Source organism: Sarcophilus harrisii, chromosome 6 (assembly GCF_902635505.1).
Source record: "Sarcophilus harrisii chromosome 6, mSarHar1.11, whole genome shotgun sequence".
Lineage (NCBI taxonomy): Eukaryota > Metazoa > Chordata > Mammalia > Dasyuromorphia > Dasyuridae > Sarcophilus > Sarcophilus harrisii.
The window spans coordinates 181,942,790-181,965,731 of record NC_045431.1 but is presented as its reverse complement, the minus strand read 5'-3'; the positions used below and the strand labels follow the sequence as shown (position 1 = coordinate 181,965,731).

The following is a 22,942-nucleotide window of genomic DNA, read 5'->3' as shown; positions in this document are numbered from 1 at the left end:
GAGGCTAATAGATCATCGTTGTTTTATATTGTATTGCATTCAATGAAAGATTAAGGGCCTGCCATATGTCAAGCAGCACAGTAAGCTCTGGGGAAGCAAAGATATAAAGGAAGAGCAGAATTATCATAACATATTGTATTGTAGAGACCAGCCCTGAGTCACACAGCTAGGAAGCAGTAAAATTACAATTCAAAACAGATCTTTAGTTCAATGCTTTGAAAAATAAAACAAAACAGAAAAACTATCCTCTATGCTCTGAGTCTGCTTTAAGAACTGGTGGAGAAGATGAAGACCTACATGGTATCATTTAATTCCACTGAGCTCAAAAATCACCCCTTGATTGCCTGTCATGGTGCCAGGAATTCCTTTCTGTTCCTGTGATTTTCAGTCTTTCAGCTCACCCCTTTCAACCCCCTTTAAAATGCAAATAGACGGGGGTGAGATAACACTTTAAATTTTTCTTTCATAATTTCTTAGTAATTAATTGGCAGATGGGTAAGAACATGAGGGAAACTGACAAAATGAATTGTGTCTATAGCAAAAATTCCCAACCTTTCTCTTCTGGAACTTGAGAGAAGCCTTTTTTAGAATAATGCTTTAAAATCCATAAAATAAACTACCAAGGATAACAAGGAAAACCAAAAGTCAGTGAAAATAAAAATGCTTTTTCTACCTCAAAGTTCATGGACCCTTTGAAATTTATCCAACACCCTCCTTGGGGGTCTGGGGCCTCTGAGTTAGGAAGGAAACCCTAGTCCAGTGAAAGGTGAGCTGGATACTAAAGGGTTAGGAAACTCTGTTGCATGGGGACTGTTCTGGCAGGGGGCCTGAGATCAGTCTTCAAATATCTGAAGGATTATAATGGAGAAAGGGATTTGAATTTTCTTTTTCAGTTTGGCCTCAGAGGAAAGAAGTAAGACCCTTGATGGAAGTTAAAGAGAGTTCAGTTTCAGCTTAATATGGAGAAGAACTTCCCAACACTGGGGGCTGTTTAAAAACTGGCTGAGGGTGCATGGGGAGATCTAGAGTTCCTGTCATTGATGAGGAAGAGACAGGAATGGTCTGGGGGCTCAGCCTTTTACATGGTCATGAGGGCTACAGTTCACTGAGGTGGGATGAAAAAAAAGATGGCAGGTGTGACTGAAAGGAACCAATTCCCCAAAGAAGAGCAGAAGAGCTATAACTTAAACATCAGGGAAGAAAGAAAAGGGCAGATTTATACCTAGGAGATATCCTTTTCCTCCCCTAGGAATGCAAATAAATTTTTCCTTCCCCACATCCTATAAAGTAGCAGAAGAGGAAGAGTTAACATGGCCAATTGACTGCTCTTTGTGGAGACCCTTTGGGAGAAAGGAGAGCAGTAGGAAGTAGAGACAGCAATGACTGACTAGCTCTGAGAGGAAATGGTGGGTGGGAGCCACTGTTTCTGATCTTTATCCAGTAGGAATTAGGAACAGGGTGTCAGGAAACCAGTGGTTTCTCAGAAAATAGCTGAAGTTCATCTATAAACTGCATTCATATGACATTTCATCTAGGAATAGCCTATTCAGCTCCTATGACAATTAAGAAAAGAGCATAATCTTTTTAATCCAGTAATTCAATATAAAAGGTAGAGGCAAGAAAAGTGGTTCAGAAGTCAGGATAGCTGGCTTCGATATTCAGTTCTTTCATTTGCTACCTCTGTAATCTTGGACAAGTCACTTTATTCCTTCAAGCCATAGTATTCTCATTTGTAAAATGAAGATAATGATTGTTGTAGTAGAGTATTGATTACATAGACAAATATATATATATATATATATATATATAAATAACTATATAGAGAGTTATAGGACCATTATATATGAGGACTGTTTTGTCAGAAGATATAAAGGAAGAGCAAAATTATCATATTATAATATGATATATAATATATATCATATTATAACATTATAGAGACCAGACCTGAGTCACACAGCTCGGAGGTAGTAAAATTACAATTCAAAACAGATCTTTAGTTTAATGCTTTGAAAAATAAAACAGAAAAGATATACACAAACACACACACATATAAAACTATAATGGTCTTATAACTATGCACAAGGCACTCTCGGTATTTTAGGCAACACTGTAAGACTAGAAATATGAGAGAAGCTGCTAACCTGAAACAGTGGAGGGAGTTTTCTCACCTGGGAGTTACCTATAATTATGAAATCCCATAGGTCTGGTTCCTGTCTATCATTTCATATGAGGCTGCTACAAGGCTCAAATAAGATAATATATGTAAAATGATTTGTAATCATAAAGCAGGATATAAATAGTTGTGATTACTGTTATTATTTTGACCAGACCTGTAATTTCATCTGTGTATGGAACTGCTGGATAGGCATTTTCTCTACCAATGCAAGATCAGCACCTTTTTTCTCAACTTATATTTTTCTAGAATTGCCCGGGGCACTGAAAAGTTAAGCAATTCTTCTGGAATTAGTCGGCTATCTACTATGTCATGCTGTTTCTCTGTCATCAATATTATTATCTAAATCTGTATAATTATTATCATTGTAATAAATTTTAGAGCTTTAAGAGGAATTAAATCAACATAACAAGAAGTTAGATTGTACAGACTACTGAAAGCAGCAAAAAAAGAAGAGGAAGGGACAATTTCTAAGAATCACATTGTCCCCAGTTGTCAACACATCCATTTAATTGTTGGTACTCTGAATATAAAAACCTTGTTTGATGACCAAGAAGATGATATCTTATTGGAGTTAATGAACTCCATCCAATAGTATTCTTACTGTAAGTAAAACTAGAAACCCAAGAGTAGTTGCAGGTAAACTGAGGTTCTTCAGAGAGGAAAAAAAGAGAAACTTGCAATAAGAAATATCATTTGAAGGGATATTTGATCATCTCATTTTATAAGCAAACACAATGATTACAAGTGAATAGCATACCATGATTTATCAATACATGAAAATGAAAGTGTCAAAATAGAGTCAATGAAGAATCTGCATACTAGCAGCTTAGAAGTTATAGGAATATATCCTATTATTTGGTGGCATTAGTGGATGGGTTTTAGGGAGTGCAATAATCAGTTGGTTAGTCCATAAACATTTATTAAGTACTTTTGGGATATAAATAGAAATTATATATATATATATATTTATATTTATATATATATATATTCTGAGAATTCTGAGCTTGGAGTCAGGAAAACTTGAGTTCAAATCCAGCTTCAGACACTTACTAGCTGTAAAAATCATAATCCTCTCTTAATGTTAGTTTCTGTTAGTATAGTTAATTAGTATAAAAAAGGAAGTAATAATAGCATCCACCTCCCAGAGTTGTTGTCAGGATCAAATGAGATACTATCTTCAAAGTGCTTAGCCAGGGCCTGGCCCTTTCCCTTTCCCTTCTTCCTCAATATAGAGAGGGGAGTTTGGAGGGAGGAAGTAAATACAAGAAGACAAAAAATACTGTTAGAAAATAATACCCCAAAATATTTTGGGAATCAACAAAGGAAAGAAGCCAAAGATAAAGAATTAACCCAGAAGTTTCCAGCCTGTACATCTACAATAATTATCTTATTTAAGAATAAAGCCATAATGAATTTCATGGAAAAAATGAGTATATTTGAACATAAAGAATTCAGATGTTATTGAGATAGCAGGAATAGAAAAATGTTCATGAAGCTAGGTCATGGATTGGTTAAAGATCAAAACAATATTAAATTAAAGAAAGGATCAAGATTATGAGCAGCTGTACTTGAATGAAGAGCAAAAGCAGAGAAGGGAAACATAAGCCAATGGAGAACCTGATGTAACTATTGGCTGAACAAAGAGTAACCCAAAAGCATTTGCAGATAGAAGTGGAATGAGTTTAACAAGTAAATGTGAAATGGAAAAAAAAGATTTACCATAATATTTATAGTGATCTCTTCTGTAATCATATTGAAATCACCATCTTTGGATCCTACCATCTCAGACCAGATGTGCTGTACAAGGAACTGGCAATAGAGGATGTATGGAAAGACACAAAGGATTATAGAAGATACGTAACAAGGTATAGAGATTGTAATTTGTAGTGCTAAGAATCACAGTCATAGGGGCACATGAAATTAAATGACTGGATTCATAATTAAGTACCTATTATGGAAAAGGTACTAGGCTAGGGTGTTAGAGAGTAAAAACTAATAGATAAAACAATCTTTGTCCTTAAAGAATTTTAATTTTACTCTGAAATATCTAAGTTTAAGTTTAAGTTCAAATCTAGGCTCCAACAAATTGATCACAAACTTGTAATCCTAGTAAGATACCTAGCTTCTGTCAGTTTGAGTTTCTTCATCTGCACAGTATGAATAACAGTAATGATATTATTGTATTGGTTATCGTGAGGATAAAATAAGACAATATTTGCAAGTACTCTGTAAATTTCAAAGTGCCAAATGCTAGCTGTTATTATTATTATATTATTAACAATACTATTGTATCATTGTTATAAACTTGTGTGAGATTAAGCTGATATATTAAGGATTTAGAGGGCAAAACATTCATAAGGAAGAGGGAGGAGCAAGAAATCTCAGTCTGTCTTCCGAATGTCTCAGTCTCAATGTCTGTTCTTCTGAAATGAAAAAGGCACTTTGGGAGGAAGTCACTTACTCATATTCTCACTGGATACCCCCAAACTTTGGCTCACAGGGAAGGACGTTTTGGCTGATCTCAAACAGACTGACCACAGTATATTTATGGTTCCAAATGAAAACCAGGTGAGGGGTAATTTCCCACACAGAATTCCTCTCACAGACCCATACCTCTGGAATTCATTCCCAATTCCCATTTCAATCTTGCCAAATCTGTTGGCCTTCTGGGCTGGGGTGGGCTCAGTCTCAATTTTACAAACTGGACCTTGTCTTTCCCTATAGAGTGGGGAGGGGAGATAGTGGAGAACTTTAAATAGATGGTTTTTAAAATGAAAGAAGTGTCTATACTCCTCCTTGGAGATCTCAGTCCTGTAGGGAAGGGTAGGCTCTATCAACCCTAATTGAATAAGCCAGGTTAAATGGAGGAAGCCCAAAGGACAAAAACCACATGCCCTGAACTGGGGAAAGGCTTTCTCTGTGATCCCCAGAGCCAGCATCCCTGCATCTTTCACCACAAGAATCATAACAATCTCCCCACACTGCAGAGGAGCAGACTGTGTAATACAAAACCAGCCCAGGCAGATGTGGGGAATGTTAAGTGTCGATTGAACCATTTCGCATGCAGCCAGAGCATTCAAGGTAGTCCTAATTAATGACCTAGATGTGTGCAAGTGGGCGCTGGGTACTCTGCGCTTGATTTCCCAGGCCAGAAGGAGGCTAGGCATTGAATGAAAATCATCTCCAACCAGGGATTCACTGTGGGAAGCAGATAGTGGGAGAGCTGGGACCAAAACTGGAAGCTCCCAGACATAAAAAAAATAACCCAGTCACAGTAGCTGGCCAAGTGCAATGGACTGAAAGTCAGAAAACTTGGTGACCCATCCTTTTTTCTGTCACTTCACTGACTATTTCTGTGTTATTTTGAGCAACAAACTTAAACCTAGTAAGCCTCAGTTTCTTCAACTGGAAAATGGAGTTGATAATAATCCTTTTCTTACCTCAGAGGTTATTTATATGAACTATAAAGATTTCTATAAGTATAAACTATTATTATCCTCTTGTCCAAACTTCCCATTTTGCACAAAAGAAAATTGTGGCCCAAAGTAATTAATTTACTTTCACAAAGGTCTTGAAGCAAGTTTCCCCCCCACCCATGCTGCCTCATTCTTTATTTTTCTGAGTTTCTTTTTATTTTTCTCAATTAGATATAAATTTTTAAAATTCATTTTCTGAAAATTTTGATTAGCAAATTTTCTTCCTCTCTCTCTTTTCCCCAATTTGAGAAGGCAAGAAATCTGATATAGATCATACATGTACAGTCATAAGCAAGTTCAACAATTCAAGTCAAACACTTATTAAGCACTTACTGTATGCAAGGTAGTTTGGAGTACTGGATTAGATAGCCAGCCTTGGAATCAGAGACCTGGGTTCAAGGTGTACTTTTGATATACACTAGCAGTGAAATTGGACAAATCACTTAATTTCTTAGTACTCTAGGCGACTCTCAAACACTATACAGATAGTGCCAACTGATTGATAGAAGCAGAATTACTAGAAAATCACTTAACTTCTTAGTACCCGAGGCAACTCTCAAAGACTACCCAGATAATGCCAGCTTACTGATAGAAGTAGCATTACTGGAAAATTCCTATAGCAGTGAAATCATAACTCTTATCTAAAATTTGCAAGGTATTATGGTTAGTTTTTCATAATAAGATTGTCTTTTTTTTTAAAAGCTTTTAAAAGAGAATTTGTTCTTTGGTTTATTGTATGTATGAAAGGAGAAGAAAATAAAAGCTAGGATTACAAAGAAAAAACAATGGAACAATTTCTGTCTTTGGAAATGAATATTAAACTTCTAGGTTTCAGCAGACACGAATAAGTGTAATACTAGAAAAATTTGAGGAGGGATCCAATAGTAATAAGAGGGAAAATCAGGGAAGGCTTCAAAGAAGTGATACCAGAGTTGAACTCTGAAAGAAAACAAAGATTCTTAGAGGCAGAGATAAAAATGAAGAGCACTCCAGATATAGGGAGAGCTTGAGTAAATGCATGGAGAAGGCAGCAGATGGTAAATTGAATTTACTTGTAGTGTGGTTTTAGCTGGTATGTAGTATTTGTGTAGGAGACTAACATGGATTCAAGTTTGCTTTATAGGTGATTAGGAAGCACAGAGCACAGAGAGTGGGGTCTGGAGTTAGGAAGAGATATCTTCATGAACTCAAATTTGACTTCAGACACTTGCTAGCTTTGTGACTCTGGGCAGGTCACTTAATCCTGTTTGCCTCAGTTTCCTTATCTATAAAAATGAGCTAAAGAATGAAATGACAAAACATTATATTATCTTTGCCAAGAAAAAAACTGAAAGAGGGTCTTGAAGGTTAAGACACAGCAATTATGAATGAATAACATCAATATATAGGTAGGGCCTAGATTTCAGAAAGCCTTAAAACCTAGATTGAGTCAGTGGCAGAACAGAGACTATAACCCAAGTCTCCGGACTCAGATGCAGATTTCTGCTCACTATACCCAATTGCCTCAAGCTTTGAACATCTTCAGAGAAAAGCCCTTTGCAGACTGGACTATGAAAGTAAAACAAATTTACACATCTATTGATCTATGTCACATAATTCTGGTCATAGAAGGATAATGCATTTTGCAAAGGTCAAAATATAGCAGCAGCAAATGGGAAGGTAGCTTATGGGCCTTTGAGGAGGACAGACATTATTTGGAAACAAATTCTTAGTTGAGAATGATTAACAAGATTTTTATTCAAGTTACTTGAAAATTCTCAAAGACTATTATTGCTCTCTGGGGTGACTGAAATGCTCTTTTTTCATGATTTCAAACACCTGGGTTTCAAATAATGGAGATATTCAAATCTTGCTTTGGTGTTTTAGTTGATTATTTGTAGTTTCCAAATTAACTCACCATTTAAAATACTCACTTAAAATTCAGGATCTGTTAGTCCTGAGGCAAAATGAGTTCTGTCTTAAATGTAACACTTTATATAAAGAGATGAGAAAATTCAGAAATCTGTGATCATATTTAATATACTATGTGGTTGCACTTAATATGTGCATCAGCTGGCTGATGCATTTTTAAGGGGTTTTCATAAGTATTTGATTGCTTGCTGAGTGGCTTCCTGTCTCATTGAGTTCCAGTTTCTTCATTTCTAGGCAATAAGCATTTTTTTTTCTTTTTGCCAGGCAATTATAGTTAAGTGACTTGCCCAGGGTCACACAGCTATAAGTGTTATGTATTTGACTCATTTGTATTTGTATGTATTTGATATGTATTTGGACACATTTGACTCAGGTCTTGTTGACTCCAGGGCGGTGCTCTATCTACCGTGTTATTTATGTGCCTTAGTTTCTTCATTTCTAAAAGTATTTGGGCTAAATACTTTTTTTTCTTTTAAAAAATATTTTAAAGTTATAGAATAAAATAAGGATTTCTATAACATTATAATTTTTTAAAAAATAGATGATTGCTCATGAAACTGGAAATTTATTGTGTACAACTTGCTATTCCTTTTAAATATATGAATGAAGTTGTCAGGTAAATTTCTTTCTTTTTCTTCCATTAATCCCTTTGTCCCTGCCCTAGACCTGGGTTATTTGATTTTAAAGAACTCATCCTACCCTGTAGACCCAGGGAAATACTGATTCCTTTGCTTGACTTTATTGCAATTTCTTTTCCTTCCCAAACTCACAACACCAGTTTATAATATGACAAAATAGGATTACAGCTAACTAGAAGTGATGGAAGCATATAGTGGTAGGCCAAGCTAGGAGGGACCTTAGTGATTTTCTCTAAATTTTAGATGACACTTGAGTGTCAAATAAATCTATGAAACTTAAGATATAAGAAGGGAAGTTATATAGGTAGTGGGTGAGTGAACCAGAATTAGAACTCATCTCTACAACCAAGACCTTTGAATTCCCAGTCCTGTGGTCTTTCTAACACAAGGAACCTCAAAGGGAAAGTTCACAAGAAGAGCCTTGGGAGCTCATTAGATGCTTTTGCCCAAGAAGACTAAGGCTTTTTATTAACTTGAAACAATTGTCAAATCCAGCAGAGTCTAAGGATGTTGAAATGGGAAGTTGTATAGTACAGTGGAAAAGTCTCTAGCTCTAGCATCAGAAACCCTGAGTTCAAATCTCACCTGTGATACTTACTATATGTGTGACTTTGGGAAAGCTACTTAATTTTCCTGGGTTTGAGTTTCCTCATTTATAAAATGAGGTTTCCAAAATCCCTTTCATTCTAGATCATTGATCCCATGATCCAATTTCAGAAAAGTGCTTAAGCCTTCAAATGTTATCATTGGTACAGGGAAAGCTGGTCTCACCTAGGGTCTTTTTCCAATAGACCTGACCTGTACCTAGTCACTGACCCATAGAGTTCTAGAGGAAAAAATGAGGCTCGTACCTAGCACAACTCTTCCTTCCTCAAATCCAATTCACTTTCGTGTCACGATGTCACCTTCCTGGTTATCTTTGAGAATGAAGGACAAATAACAACAGAGCTGATCTAAAATCTAGGGAGACCTGGGCTCAAAGTCTTTCCTGACATGTACTAGTTGTATGATCCTGAGAAAGTCATTTAACTTTTTAGGCAACTCTATAAGAACAAAAGTTGCAGCTTGATCTGATGGAAGGAGTTTCTTTACCAAACAGTTCCTATACTAATGAAATCACAGGTCTAGGACTCATCCTTTAATCAGCAGTAATTTGCCAATGGCAATTAAACAATTAGCAGACATTATAGAATGTCTCCTATGTGTTGGATACCGTGGAAGATACAATTCAAGATCCAATGCTTTCTTTTCAAGGCAGACACATTTTAGAGGATGAAATGGACTGATCTTAGAAATCAGAAGTCTTTGGTTTGAATTTTGACTGTTTTTACCAGATGTATAATTTTGGCTGTGCCCTGTCATTTCTAAGTCTCAATTCCTTGTAATATGAGTAGTACAAATCTTATTACCCTTATTTTATGGATTGGGAAATTGAGGCTCAAGGATTGCAATGGACTCATAATCAGGGTTATACCACCAGAAAGCAATAGAAACAAAAATTGAACTCAAGCCATTAGACCAGAGACCAGTGCTCCATCCCCCGTATCATACTATTGCCTTGGTATTCCAGACACTTACTAGATGTGTGATTCTGGTAGTTATTGTGTTTCAGTTGTTTCAATCTCCATTTGGAGCTTTCTTGGAAATAGTAAACTAGTTTGTCATTTTCTTCTCTAGTTCATTTTACAGATGAGGAAACTGAGGCAAACAGGGTTAAGTGACTTGCCCAGAGTCACACAGCCTGTAAATGTGTGAGGCTAAATTTGAACTCAGATCTTCCTGACTTCATCCCCAGCGTGCTATCTACTTTGCCACCTAGCTGTTCTTGTGACTCTGGGCACATCTCTATTAGTCTCAGTTTCCTCATTGTAAAAATGAGGATAATAATAGTCCTTATCACCCAGGATTGATGTGAGGATCAAATTAGACAATATTTGGAAAATGCTTGCTTAGTACAGTGTGTGGCACATGGTAGGTACTATATAAATGCTAACTATTATTATTTATTATTATTAAAGACTTCCAAGTTTGACACTATTTTCTGGAGTTACTTCTATCTACAACATTCTATATTCTAAGACTCTTCCAGCCATAACATTTTAAGTTCTATATTCTAAGACCCCTTCTAGCTAAAACATTCTACTGACTGTTCTAACATTTCATGTTCTAGAGCCCTTTCCAGATCTAACTGTCTATATTTACCTATGTGCATTTCTTTGAACTCTAAACAAACTGAGGTTATTTGGATGAAATTATCTCTAAGGTTACTTGCACTTCTAGACTTCTATATATAAGGACTATATCAGACTATATTAATGATACTGTCCCAAGCATCTTAGGCACAATACTACTATATAAGGTTTGAACCTGACAAAGAAAGAGAATTTTAGGTATAATACCAAGAATACAAATATAGAATCTTTATCAAAAAGGTGTAGAAATGTCTACCTCTTAAATGAAATGTACTTTGGACATATTCGTGCTCTATAATAATTGGCAATAGAGAGAAGTCACCATGGTAATTATGGATTGTTTTGTAGAAGGTGTCTGGCATTTGCAGTTTCCTGAAATAGCTCAAGGCATTATAAGCAACTACAAAATCATAAAATATTTGAGCTGGAAGGGAATTTAGAGAAAAATTAATCAAATGCAATAAATGTTTCTTAAGCACCTACTATGTGGAGGGCACTGTGTACTAGGTGCTAGAGGGGACATAAAATTGAGCTAAGGCAGACTCTGTCTTTACAGAGGTAATGTTCCAGGAGGAGGATCTGATAACGTACACAGACAGAGATACTATATAATTTTATTGATGAATGCATTAAAGTGATGCAATACTAAGGAGGAGCCACTTAAACTGGGTTTACGAGGTGGGTAGAGATTCAACAGAGAAAAGGACAAAATATAGAATATGAGACTGAAAAAAGGCCTCAAAGATAGAGTACAAACTTCTGATGTTACAGAGAATGAAAGTAAGTCCCAGGGAGATATTTGGATTATTCCAAGTCACAGAAAATTTGAGGATATGCCATCTTGGCTTTTCATTTTACTTAATCAGCTCCTACATCTAAAATCAATCTTATTCTAAGTTTTGCAAATATCTGATGATGATAATGTGATGGCAATGGAAAGAGTGCTAGAATTTGGTCAGGAGATCTGGATTTAAATTCCAATTCTGACAGTTCTGAGTAACATGACTGACTCTGAGTGAGTTACCATTATTATTATTATTAACAATAACAATTATTTCTGTATAGCATTTTAAGGTTTGCAAAGTACTTATATATTTTATTTAACTCAAACCTTATTAACAACCCCTAGAAATAGGTATTGTTATTCCCATTTTACTAGTGAGAAAACTGAGGTAAGCAGAGGTTAAGTGACTTGCTCAGGATCACACAGGTAGCAAGTGTTAGAAGTAGAATCTTTACCAAGTTTACTTGACACCAAGTCTAGTCAATTTATTATACTACTTAGTGGTCAATGTCTGAAATTAAAGCTCCTCTTCTGTAAAGTGGGGATCATCATATTCATATTTATGCATCACACAGAGTCACTGTGAGGGTGGCAGTTGGAAACTTGGAATATCATAAAGATGTGAGCAATTGTTATTATTACATTTCTTTTCCTCCTTGCATGTCTTGTGCCTTGTTTCTTTCTTATTGATATCTCTGTCACACTTTTTAATTATTATTAAACTTGCAGTAGGGAATCTCATTTCCTGACCATTGAAGGACAGATATTAATCCTTATTCTGACACCCAAAAGAGCACCTTAGTGAATCAAGATTAAAGCTGAAATCTTTTCATTTGTTGGTTGACATCTTGCCTCCAGGTTTCCCCACTGGCAATTTTAATTCCTGGCTGGAAATCTCTCAGCAAATCCTCATGATAAATACTATGAGAAGATCTAAGGTTCAGTTATACTTCTCAGGGTAGGGGGATAGAGAAACACACATACCCTCAAAGAGAGACAGACAGAGAGAGAGAGAGAGAGAGAGAGAAACAGAGAGAGACAGAGAGAAGAGAGACAGAGAAAGACAGACAGGGGAGAGAGAGAGAGAGAGAGAGAGAGAGAGAGAGAGAGAGAGAGAAGAGAAGAGAAGAGAAGAGAAGAGAAGAGAAGAGAAGAGAAGAGAAGAGAAGAGAAGAGAAGAGAAGAGAAGAGAAGAGAAGAGAGACAGAGAGACCGAGACAGACATACAAAGGCAGAGAGAAAGACATAAAAAGTCAGAGAGACAGAGACAGAGAAGAAGGATAGAGGGAGCGAGGAGTAGAAAGAGAGATGAAAGAAAAAAGTGGTGGAGAAGGAAGAGGAGGAGAAGGGAAGACCCTTCAGTTACTTACCTGCTCCCATGATCAGACCAGGTGCTGTGTCCTTGGTATGCACAGTGCCTGACACATATGGATTATCTGCCCATCGGAGGTGCAGGTGAAGATGGCAGTCAGGCTTGGAGGAGAAGAAAATAAGAGAAAAGATTTGACTTTTGAGTAAGATCACGATCCCATACCAAAGCTGATTATGACTAGAAAATGCCATAGGTGGCATTTACATAAACTCATGAAGTTTGCAAAGCAAACTGATTTCAAACTGAGACTGAGAGAGTTTCAGTTACTTGCCCAAAGTCACACAGCTACTAAGTATCAGAGGCAGTATTTGTACCCAAGTGTTTAATCCCTTAGCCCCAGTGCCCTCCCAACTCTACCATGCTCTTCATGATGCTGATAATGATAACACACCTGGTGCATACTTAAGTGATCTATAATTTCATCAGGTGCCCCCTTCATGGAAGCAGATTAAAATCTCCCCACAGTTAAGGGAATGGTTTAAAGAGCTGCTGTTGCTAGATAAAATCCATTCCCTGGTGACCAAGTCTTCTGCTGCTAAATTGAGAGCTGAAAGTGACTTTGCAGGTCAATGAATCTACTTTCCTCATTTTACAGATAAAACCCGAAATTTAGGGAATTGAAATGACTTGCTGGGGCATCAAGGTAACATCTTCAACTGGATTTGAACTCAAACCTTCATGATTTAGAACCTAATGCATTGTCTACTACACTATATGTACATATGCACATATATACATCTATAAATTATATATTATAGATATATTTTGGGGGGAGGGAGAAGAATATGAGAAGGAAAGATGTTAGAGTATTATCTCTCTGTGATTTATAATCTTACAGTCTCCTGGGGCACTGAGAGCTAGTGAGCAACTTAGAAGCCATCAAATCCACCCCTACTCCTCACTTTACAGATAAGGAAACTGAGGCATAGAGTTTAGTATGTGTTTTAAGTAATACTTGAGCACAGGTTTTCCTGACTCTAAGATTGGCTAAGCTATTCTAACTCTTCCCTTAAATTAAAAGTTTCACAAATCATGCATTGATCATACAAATGAGAAAAGAAAGTCTTTTTAAACTTTACTCTTCACTCTTGACCACTGTGGTCAATTTTTGGCAATTTTTGAGAGTGGACTCAGAAAACTGGTAGAAAACATTCCTCTCTTTCTCACTCCTGATCTCTCTCTCTCACTTAACCTTCCACTTTTGGAACTTCCTTCCTCTATACCCCAGAAACACCAGAAATTAGCTCATTCAAAAAGTCAAACCTGTATTGAAATCTCAATTTATGAAATGCATTCCCAGAAGGTCTCCAAACCCACCTTGTATCCACAGAGCTCAGAATACAGCAAAGAAAGTGTTTGTTCCCACAAGTTGGTGTTCCCATTTTTTGGAAGCACAGATTGCTTATAGGATCTGCCCGAGGTTACACAGTAAAGTCAAGTAACAAGAGATGCTAGGTAGTGTTCGTGTTCCTTTGGTAAACTAGACACTTAATACTGAGGGAGTAAAGAGCCTTTTCTAACTCAGAAAAAAAATGGTACAAAAATAGATCCCAAGCTGAAATCTTTTTCAATATATTAATATCAATAATAACAATTATCCTTCTTTTCCTCTTTCCTTCCTTCTTTTCTTCCTTCTTCCCTCCCTCCCTCCCTCCTTTCTTCCTTCCTTTCTTTCTTCCTTCTTTCCTCCTTTCCCTTGATTCTTCCTTCCTTCTTTTTTCTCTTCCTTCCTTCTTTCCTTCCTTTCTCCCTTTCTTCTTTTCCTTTCCCTTCCTCCCCCTCCTACCTATGTTTATTCTCACTTACAGAACTATTTTATTTCAAAATTCTGACAAGAACATAAATGATTCACATGATAAAAAAGGAGAACTTTTTTAGTACACTGCTGTGGATACCCAGAGAGTTCATTAAGCAACTCAGAGTTTTAAAAGATATAAATCTGAAGAAAAAAAAAAACCTAAAAGATTTTGATAAGGTTCTCAAGCATATTCTTTATGTGGTGAGTAGTGCTTGAGAACAAGTATATATTGAATCATTTATAGAAATATATCTGAAAATCCTTCTCATTACAGACTCAAGCTTTAGGGAACACTGATACTTGGTCTTTAGGGATAATAAGTACCAAGCCATACAATAGGGCACTTGATACCTGGAGGAAGTATATGCAAATATCTTTTTAGTTATTTTCCTGATTATTATCATACTGAGAAAGAAGAATATAAAAATGCCTATATTACAGAAAATTTTCCTTGTTAATCTCAGATAATGTAGCTACAATTTTTCCAAATTCCAGGAGCTCATCTATATCTGTTTCTAACTATGTCTCTGTTTCTTGTCTCTCTCTGTTTCTCTTTTCACCATGTCTCTTTCTCTCATCTCTGTCTCTCTTTCTTGCACATATATATATATATATATATATATATATATACACATGGTTTCTGTGTCTGTCTCTATTTCTGTCTCAGGATAAGCATCTCTGCTCATCTGAGGCATATTTAACATATGAGACAAACTATTGCCAAAAAATAAATTATTGGGGAGACCCTTGACCTTTCGCCAAAATTTATCCCACTTAGACAATTTTTTTAGGTGAAGTTGTTGCCCCACCCAGCTAGAAAACTTTATGAATTCTGCCCTATTGTACTCTAATCAATTAGATTTGGGGAAGTTGGGGTATAGATCCTTTGTTTAGATTTTCCAAAATGGGTATGATTTGGAAGTAAATAGTCACATCTCCCAGCCCCTCATTAGAATAAGCCCATCTCTCATTATAATATTCATTCTTATTAATTGTTCATTATATATTAACTTTTCTATTGAGTTTGGGTTTGGTTGAGATGAAATCTTGAAAATTTGTGAGGTCATTGAATATCCATTTTTTTTCATTTAATATTAAGATTAGCTTTTCTGGATAGAATATTTTTGACTGCAGTCCTAATTCTTTTGACTGTTGATATATAATATTCCAGGACTTGCAGTCTTTTATTGTATCTGCTGATAAATCCTGCACCATTCAAATTGTAGCTCCAGCATATTTGAATTTTTTGGTTTCTTTCTTGTAAATTTATTCATTTTTTTTATCTGGGTGTTTTAAAATTTACCAATAATGTTTCTATGTCTTTCCTTTGTAGGATCTCTTTGAGGTGATAATAGGTAGATTTTTAAAATTTCTACTTTCTGCTCATGTTCTATCATCTTAGGACAATTTTTGGTTATTTCTTGAATTATTGTGTCAAAGTTTTTTTTTTTTTTTTGGTCTACTATCAGGTATTCCTATTATTATTATATTTTCTCTTTTATCTGTTTGATCTGTTTATTTTTTAAATAAAGTATTTGACATTTTCTTCTATTTTTCCATTCTTTATATTTGTTTTGTTATTTCTTAGTCTCAAAGCGTCACTGGTTTCCCCTTGCCCAATTCTAATTTTTAGAGTTATTTTATTCTTTAAAACTCTGTATCTCCTTTTCTAAGTGGCTAACTTTTTATTCATAATCTTGTTTTTCTTGAATGATTCTGTTTTTTTTAAAGTTTTTTCCTCAATCTCTCTCATTTAATTATTTAAGTGTTTTTTGAGTTCTATAAATTCTTTCTTGGCAGGTAGCTATTTAATGTTATTCTTTGGGGTAGAAGAAGTTTTTTTTTTTTAAACTTTACTGTCCCTTTCTGAAGATGAATCTTTCCTAATTAGTAAGTTTCTATGATTGGGTTCTTCCTCCTTTGCCCTCTCTCTCTCTCTCTCTTTTTTTTAAATGAGAATTTATTAGCCAAAACATCTCTAAATATATGGTTAGGGGATGTGCCTCTAGCCTCATTTCAGCTCTCCTCTCTGACCTGAATCCCAAACTAAAAGCTCCTCCCTGCCTTCAATTGCCGGGGACTTTGCCCCACTGCCTCTGCATTCACTGGGTGTCCTGGTTCCTTGTTGGCCCAGGCTGCAGCTGAGCAACATACCTGAGTCTTGTTCCTAATCAGCCCAGGTTCCCTCAGTCTTCCTAGACTCAGATTTCCAATTCCTCATGCTGTCCTGGAGGTGAAAGTTCCTATGGTTTGGGTTAAGTTTCCAGCCAAACTCAACTAGCCTGAGGAATCCTGCTGGCTATTTCAGAGGAGCTAACCTGGAGGTGTTTGTACTTCACTCAAGTTAAAGTTCAATTTTGGGGTTTTTCTTCAAGTCTTCCCAGGTTATTCCAGAAGGACTGCTGTTCTGCCCCAGTCTTATTTGTTTTTTACCAGTCTATTTTGGCCCTGAACTGCAGTTTTGTTTTGTTCAAGTATTGGATGGTTTCCATGAGGAGTCTTTGGGATTTGAGAATGTTGCTGATCTCTTTTATTAATTATATGCTAGTGGGACTTATAAAATCCATCCATAAACTTTCAAACTTTTTATATATGTCACAAATACAAATAATGTTTCTACTATATCTATATTACAATGACAGAAAATTAGTGGCCTATAAGCCTTAAAGCTGCTATTGAAATAAAAATTGTTACTATTTTACTTTAATTAGTCATTTAATTATGCAATTTTTAATGTCAGAAGTGGAGTGTCGTATTTAATTAGCAGGACAGTTATTAATTGCAATGGACATAATTATCTCAGTAAATTGTTTATCATTACCTATTAAATATTTTAAAAGAATATAAATTGAGATACCTGAGTAAGATGATCTTGGTGATCTGATTCTTTAAGTCTAGAAATATAAAAATACTGGTTGCAAAAGCTCCTATTTGCACAGTCTTTGCTAATAAGAAGCAAAAATAAAAGTTTATAAAGTATAATTTTATTTGACCATCCCAACAACCCTCTGCAGCTGGCAGAGATGATGACCATAATTTAACATATAAGGAAGCAGAGGCCCAAACACTTACAATGATTTTAAAAAAATAATCCAGCTAATATGTAGCAGAATAAAAAAAACTGAAGTTAGGTCTTCTAAGTGTGCCTGCTACCATACCATACACAGATGGCCAATTTTCAAAGAATTGGGATGTAATAAAATATACTTGGCACAAAAATGACATAGAATGTAATTGAATCTTTCTTTGATGATTGAGAAGGCATTTCAAAATCTTGAATCGCCTCAGGGTCATCATTATAAACAATTATCAATTGTACCAGAGAGACTGAGAAATGCTAGTCAAAGGAGGTACAGTTGATTAAATAACCAACTAACAGAATTTAGCCTTTATACTTGAGTATGAATATAAGTTTCTCATTGAAGAAAAAATAATACCTAAAGGAAAGAAATCCCTTTAAGCGCTTCTCCAGTTATCCAACATTGGAAAGAATATCTTTGGTGCTGTAGAGAACAAAATGAAACCCTATTATCTAAGTATTTCCTTGTGTCTTTCCATCTAGCCACATGGTTACTCTTGGGCTGTTTGAGCTGTTTCCAATTTCTGAATTCTGATGATTAAGGGTATCCCACTGTTTCCTCTACAGTGGAGAGGAACACAGCAAAACCTTCCAAAGTGTCGGACTCCAAAATTGGATACAGCTCAACAGTCCAGAAGTACAGCATTAAAACATGATTAACTACCTCTGAGAACAAGGAGCTGAATTGAAGCTACTTACGAGTATTCATGATCAAAGGAGACAAAGGAAATATGGATAAATAGGTGATAATGTAGAAATACAGAAATGTTATTCTGTTCCCATCTTCCATTAGAACTTTCTACCAGCTGTGAATAATTATGCCATAGGACTCAGATTTTTAGAGCTGGAAGGCTTCTTACTGATTATCAAATTCAACCTCCTTGTTCAATGAATATAAAAACTAAGGACCAAAGAGAGGAAATTGCTTGTCCAAGGCAAATCAGGGAGAACTAAGATCTGATTTCAAGGCCTCCAGGTCCCCTTCTCAATAGCATCAAATCCAAATCACTTAGCTCATCATTCAAGATCCTCCACAATCATCTCACTTTCCCTTTCCAGCCTTTTCATCCATTATACTCTTTCTCATAGTTTAATCTTTTAATACTTGTATATTGGACACTTTTGAAATTCTGATGAGGTCCATTAACTCTTTCTTAAAATCAATTTTATTTTGTTTTTTAAATTAAAAGCTGGAGAAAATGCTTAATTTGAGTTAGTAATGAATGAAAATAAAGATTTATTTTTTCCCATAAAGCTCATCAACATCCTGAAATTTATTCATTAGAAATCTATAGATGGCAAGGCAATACTCTAGACAAAATGCTTTCTTCATTTATTTTTCTAATGTTCCTTATTCCATTAACCTTGCTCATAGAGCTGTCATTCCATGCACCCCTCCCATCCCAAAGCTTAGCAAGCCAATTCTCCACCATTTTATCTATTTATTAAGATAGAGATTTCCTCTACAAAGCCTTCCCTGACTAGTCTGACTAGAAGTGTAAAATGAGGTGGGGTGGGACTCAATAATCTTTAAAGACTTAGCCAGCTCAAACATTCTAGATTCAATAATCTAAAGTTCTTCCAGCTCTAATATCCTATATTTTAAGGTCCTGTTCTATCTCTAGCATCCTATGTTCTGAGGACTTGTCCAGCTTTAACATCCAATTTTCCAAATGACCTTCCAGATCTAACATTTTATGGTTCAATATCCCATGTTCTAAAATCCTTTCTAGCTTTAATATCCTATATTTCAAAGTCCCTTCCAACCTAACATCCTATGTTCTAAGGTCCCTTTAAGCTCTAGCTTCCTATGTTCTAAAGTCCAATTCAGCTCTAACATCCTATGATCTACAGTCTTTTCTAGGTCTAACATCCTCCTATGTTCCAAAATCCCTTCCAGATCTAACCTTTTATGTGCTAAATTCCTGTCTACTTTTACATCCTATGTTTTAAAATCCTTTCTAGGTCTAATATCATATGTTCTAAGGTCCTTTCTACTCTAGCATCCTATGTTCTAAAGCTCTTTCTACTTCTAACATCCTAAGTTCTAAAATCCTTTTTACCTCTAAAATTCTATGTTCCCAAATCCCTTCCACCTCTAAGATCCTATGTTCTAAGGGTTCTTTTAAGTTCAAATTTCCCATGTTCTAAAGTCTATTCAGCTCTTACATTCTACAAGCTCTTCCAGGTGTCTTTTCTAAAACTCTAACATTCTGTTTCAAAGTCCCTTTAAATTTTGACTTCCTATGTTTTAAGATCTCTTCCATATAAGATCGGACTATATCTGCAGTACTACATTAAAATATAACAACATGACATACATTTTACAGAGGAGATGATTGGTTAAAAGAATTGAGGGTTTTTTGTTGTTGTTTGTTTGTTTTTGGCCTGGAGGAGACAATTGGGGCGTGTGAGATAGTTATTTTTAAGTATTTGAAGGGCTGTCCTGTGAGAGATGAATTCTCTTGTTCTTAATAATAGAATGAAGAACTAGGAGAAATAGTTTCTGAATAATTAGAGTTATCTAAAAGTAGAATGGAATGCCTCAAAAGGTAGTGTTTTCTCTCCTTGAAGGTGTGAGTTTATATTAGTACTTTGGGAGAATATTATAGAGGGAATTCCTGTTTGAGAAGATGTTGAAATTAATAGATTCTAATGTTTTTTTCTAGTTCAATTATTCTGTTTTAGGGGTTCTTCTAGCTCTAAAATTCTATAGTTCATTCTGAAAGCAAAAGAACTTGCTCTCTCTTCCATTTATGCAGCTCATTCTATGGTGTCTTGTATCATTAGTAATATTTTCACATGTGTAAATGTGAGCTCCTTTAAGGTAGATTAATTTTTTGTCTTTGTATTCCCCAGAACCTTAGCAAAGTACCTGGAACCTAACAAATACTTAATAAATGACTATTGATTATATTATTTTATCTCCTCTTCCTGAATTGATTTTTGAGTTCCATTGTATCTCATTCATTATCTAAATGCTATGTGAGATATTAAAGTTAAAAGACCCCATGGATCAAGTGTGCTAGCATACTCAACCCACCTAGTTTCATCCTATCCACTCCATCTTCCTATGTAAAAGATATGACATGAAGTGTAGGGAGTGGAAATAAGGAGAGAAGAGAGGCCTGAACAATTCCCAAACCGACTAATAAGATAATTTGTTATATAGAACTAAGCATTAACATTGCTCATGAATAAAGAAAAAGTCACCAGATGGCATTAATGGTGAAGCTGCTTAAGGAGAAAATGATGAAGTTAACATTTAAGAGACTCTTTGATAAGCTTGAAAAATAGAATCACAGATTCACAGCATATCAGAATGGGAAACAATCAAAGTGTCCACATATCTAACTTGTACCAAAATAGAACTTTCCAATTTAGCATGTCAGAGCCAAAAGGGTCTTTCAAACACAAATTATTAAATTTAAACGAGATATGAGACCATGGAAATAAAAACATTTTAGTTGAAAGGGACCTTTGGAGATAATCACCTACTTTGACATTCTGATTTTACATATTGGGATACTGAAGCCAAGAGTGTGGGGAAGTGACTTTCTTAGAGATAATTATATAAACTGCTTTGCAAACCTTAATGAGTTATATAAATGCTAGCTTTTAGTAGCAAAAGCAGGTTCTAAACTAAGGTCAATTGATCCCACATCTCTATATCTATGGATTATTTCTTCTTCTGGATTTTAAGTGCTTTGAGAGATGGAGGCATTTTGGCTCTGGGAAGAAATAAAATTCTGCCTCTGCTACTGCCTTGGGGATTAAAGTCCTGCTTTTGACTTCTATGTAAACTTGGACAAGTTACTTTTCCTCTCTAGAATTCAATTTTATCCTCCACCAAATAAATGGCACCAATTTTCATGATCTCTAAGGCTTCTTCTAGCCTGAAAAACTTGAGCCTGAGAAAGAATCTTGCACAGGATCTAGTGTGTAATTGCTATTGGATAAAGACTAAAAGCAGCCCCAATACGGTTTCTATGGGGAAGATAATATATGGCCTAGCTTCCCCCATTCTGACCCTATCAATCAGAGTATCATTTGCTGTACTGCTATGGGAATATTTAATCTTTCTAAGTTTGATTTACTAGCCAAGCTTAGAATAATTACTAGCATTCTTTCTCCTGTAATTATTAAATCACTGGGCCCTTACACCATACAAAGGTCAAGGAAAGCCTTAGGCAAAAATGTATAGTCTTCTGGAGTCCACACACACTCCCCTCCCCTTCTGTTGCCCTTTCTTCTCTCCCTAGGCACCTAGGGTCTTGCTATTACCCACTAATAGCCACATTCTCTCCCTATACTTATGACCCACACTGGTTCTATATTTCTTCGTATTGCTCCATGTTCTATATTCCATAGTTGTATCCCTTTCATTCCTATTCTGTTAAATCAAGAACCTGCTCTCTACTAATCTGCTGATAGGTAAGGATGTTTTAATGTGCTGCCTTTCAGTGAATGTATTTGTATTTTAGAGAATAATGGAATCTTACTAAGCTTCTCTTTCACTGCTAATATCCTGGGTTCTCAAATCTGTACTAGCTAAAACTCAGCTCTGGAGCATCCTACTAAGCTGAATGAGTTCTCAGGAAGGTCATCTGTCATGACATTGTGGGATGGGCAGGGATTATTAGCTTTTTACTCTTGGAAATTCTCATTGGCGTTTCATCACAGATGGCCTGTGATCTGAATCAATTAATTTACCTAGATGAAGTCATGCATCCTTTAAGGTATGGAATCTCAGAGTCACAAGGGACACTAAAGCATGATTTACCTCTTCAAGCCTTTTCATGAAGACATTCATTAATGGGAAACTCACTACATTTCAAGGCATTGCATTCCACTCTTATATTAGGAAATTTTTTCACAAAACTGAGCAGCTTTTTTCCTCACCCTTTGTATATATCATGCTCCCACCCCTAACAATAGTATTAGTTTTGCCCTTTGAGGCAAAATATTTTAATTTCATTTCTTGGAAACAATGACTTAGCAATGATATAAGGTACTGTAGGTGAGCTAGTAGACCCGAGGCCTTTAATGTCCCTTAAATTATAGGTCCAATGTAGTTGTGGGTGGGCAGGGTCGGGGTTGTACCTAAATCCACTGATGAAATGATGGATTCCTGAAGTAGAATCATGGATACTAATTTAATTTTATATTTAAAATTTAGTACAGGCTAGCCCCAGAGTGAGAGAAAAAGGTGAATGAGACCAGTCCCTTTCCTTCAGCAGCTCAGAGTATAGTAAAGTGAGGTATGATGCATATAAAGAAAAAATGTTTATTGTATATCTAACATGCACACAATAATAATAATAATAATAATAATAGCTAGCATTTACATGGTTCTTTAAGGTTTGCAAAATGCTTTATACATATTATCTCATTTGCTACAGCAGAAACAGCAACCCTCTCTTTCCCTTTATCACTTTTCCTCCTTCTAAATCCAGACCCCATAGCCATCATCCTGGAAGGGATCACAGGATATGAAACTTGGCAACTGCTCCTGT

The 22,942-nt window shown here is 35.7% G+C and overlaps 1 protein-coding gene across 3 annotated transcripts in view; it reads right to left on the bottom strand.

The window, feature by feature from the left end:
• SORCS2 (sortilin related VPS10 domain containing receptor 2) overlaps nt 1-22,942 on the bottom strand; it is a 1,208,352-nt gene that overhangs the window by 122,432 nt on the left and 1,062,978 nt on the right. For all 3 annotated transcript variants that reach the window (XM_031943246.1, XM_031943247.1, XM_031943248.1), the window contains exon 11: nt 12,548-12,650. In XM_031943246.1, the coding sequence (XP_031799106.1) occupies nt 12,548-12,650 (103 nt within the window). The remainder of the gene's footprint in view (nt 1-12,547; nt 12,651-22,942) is intronic.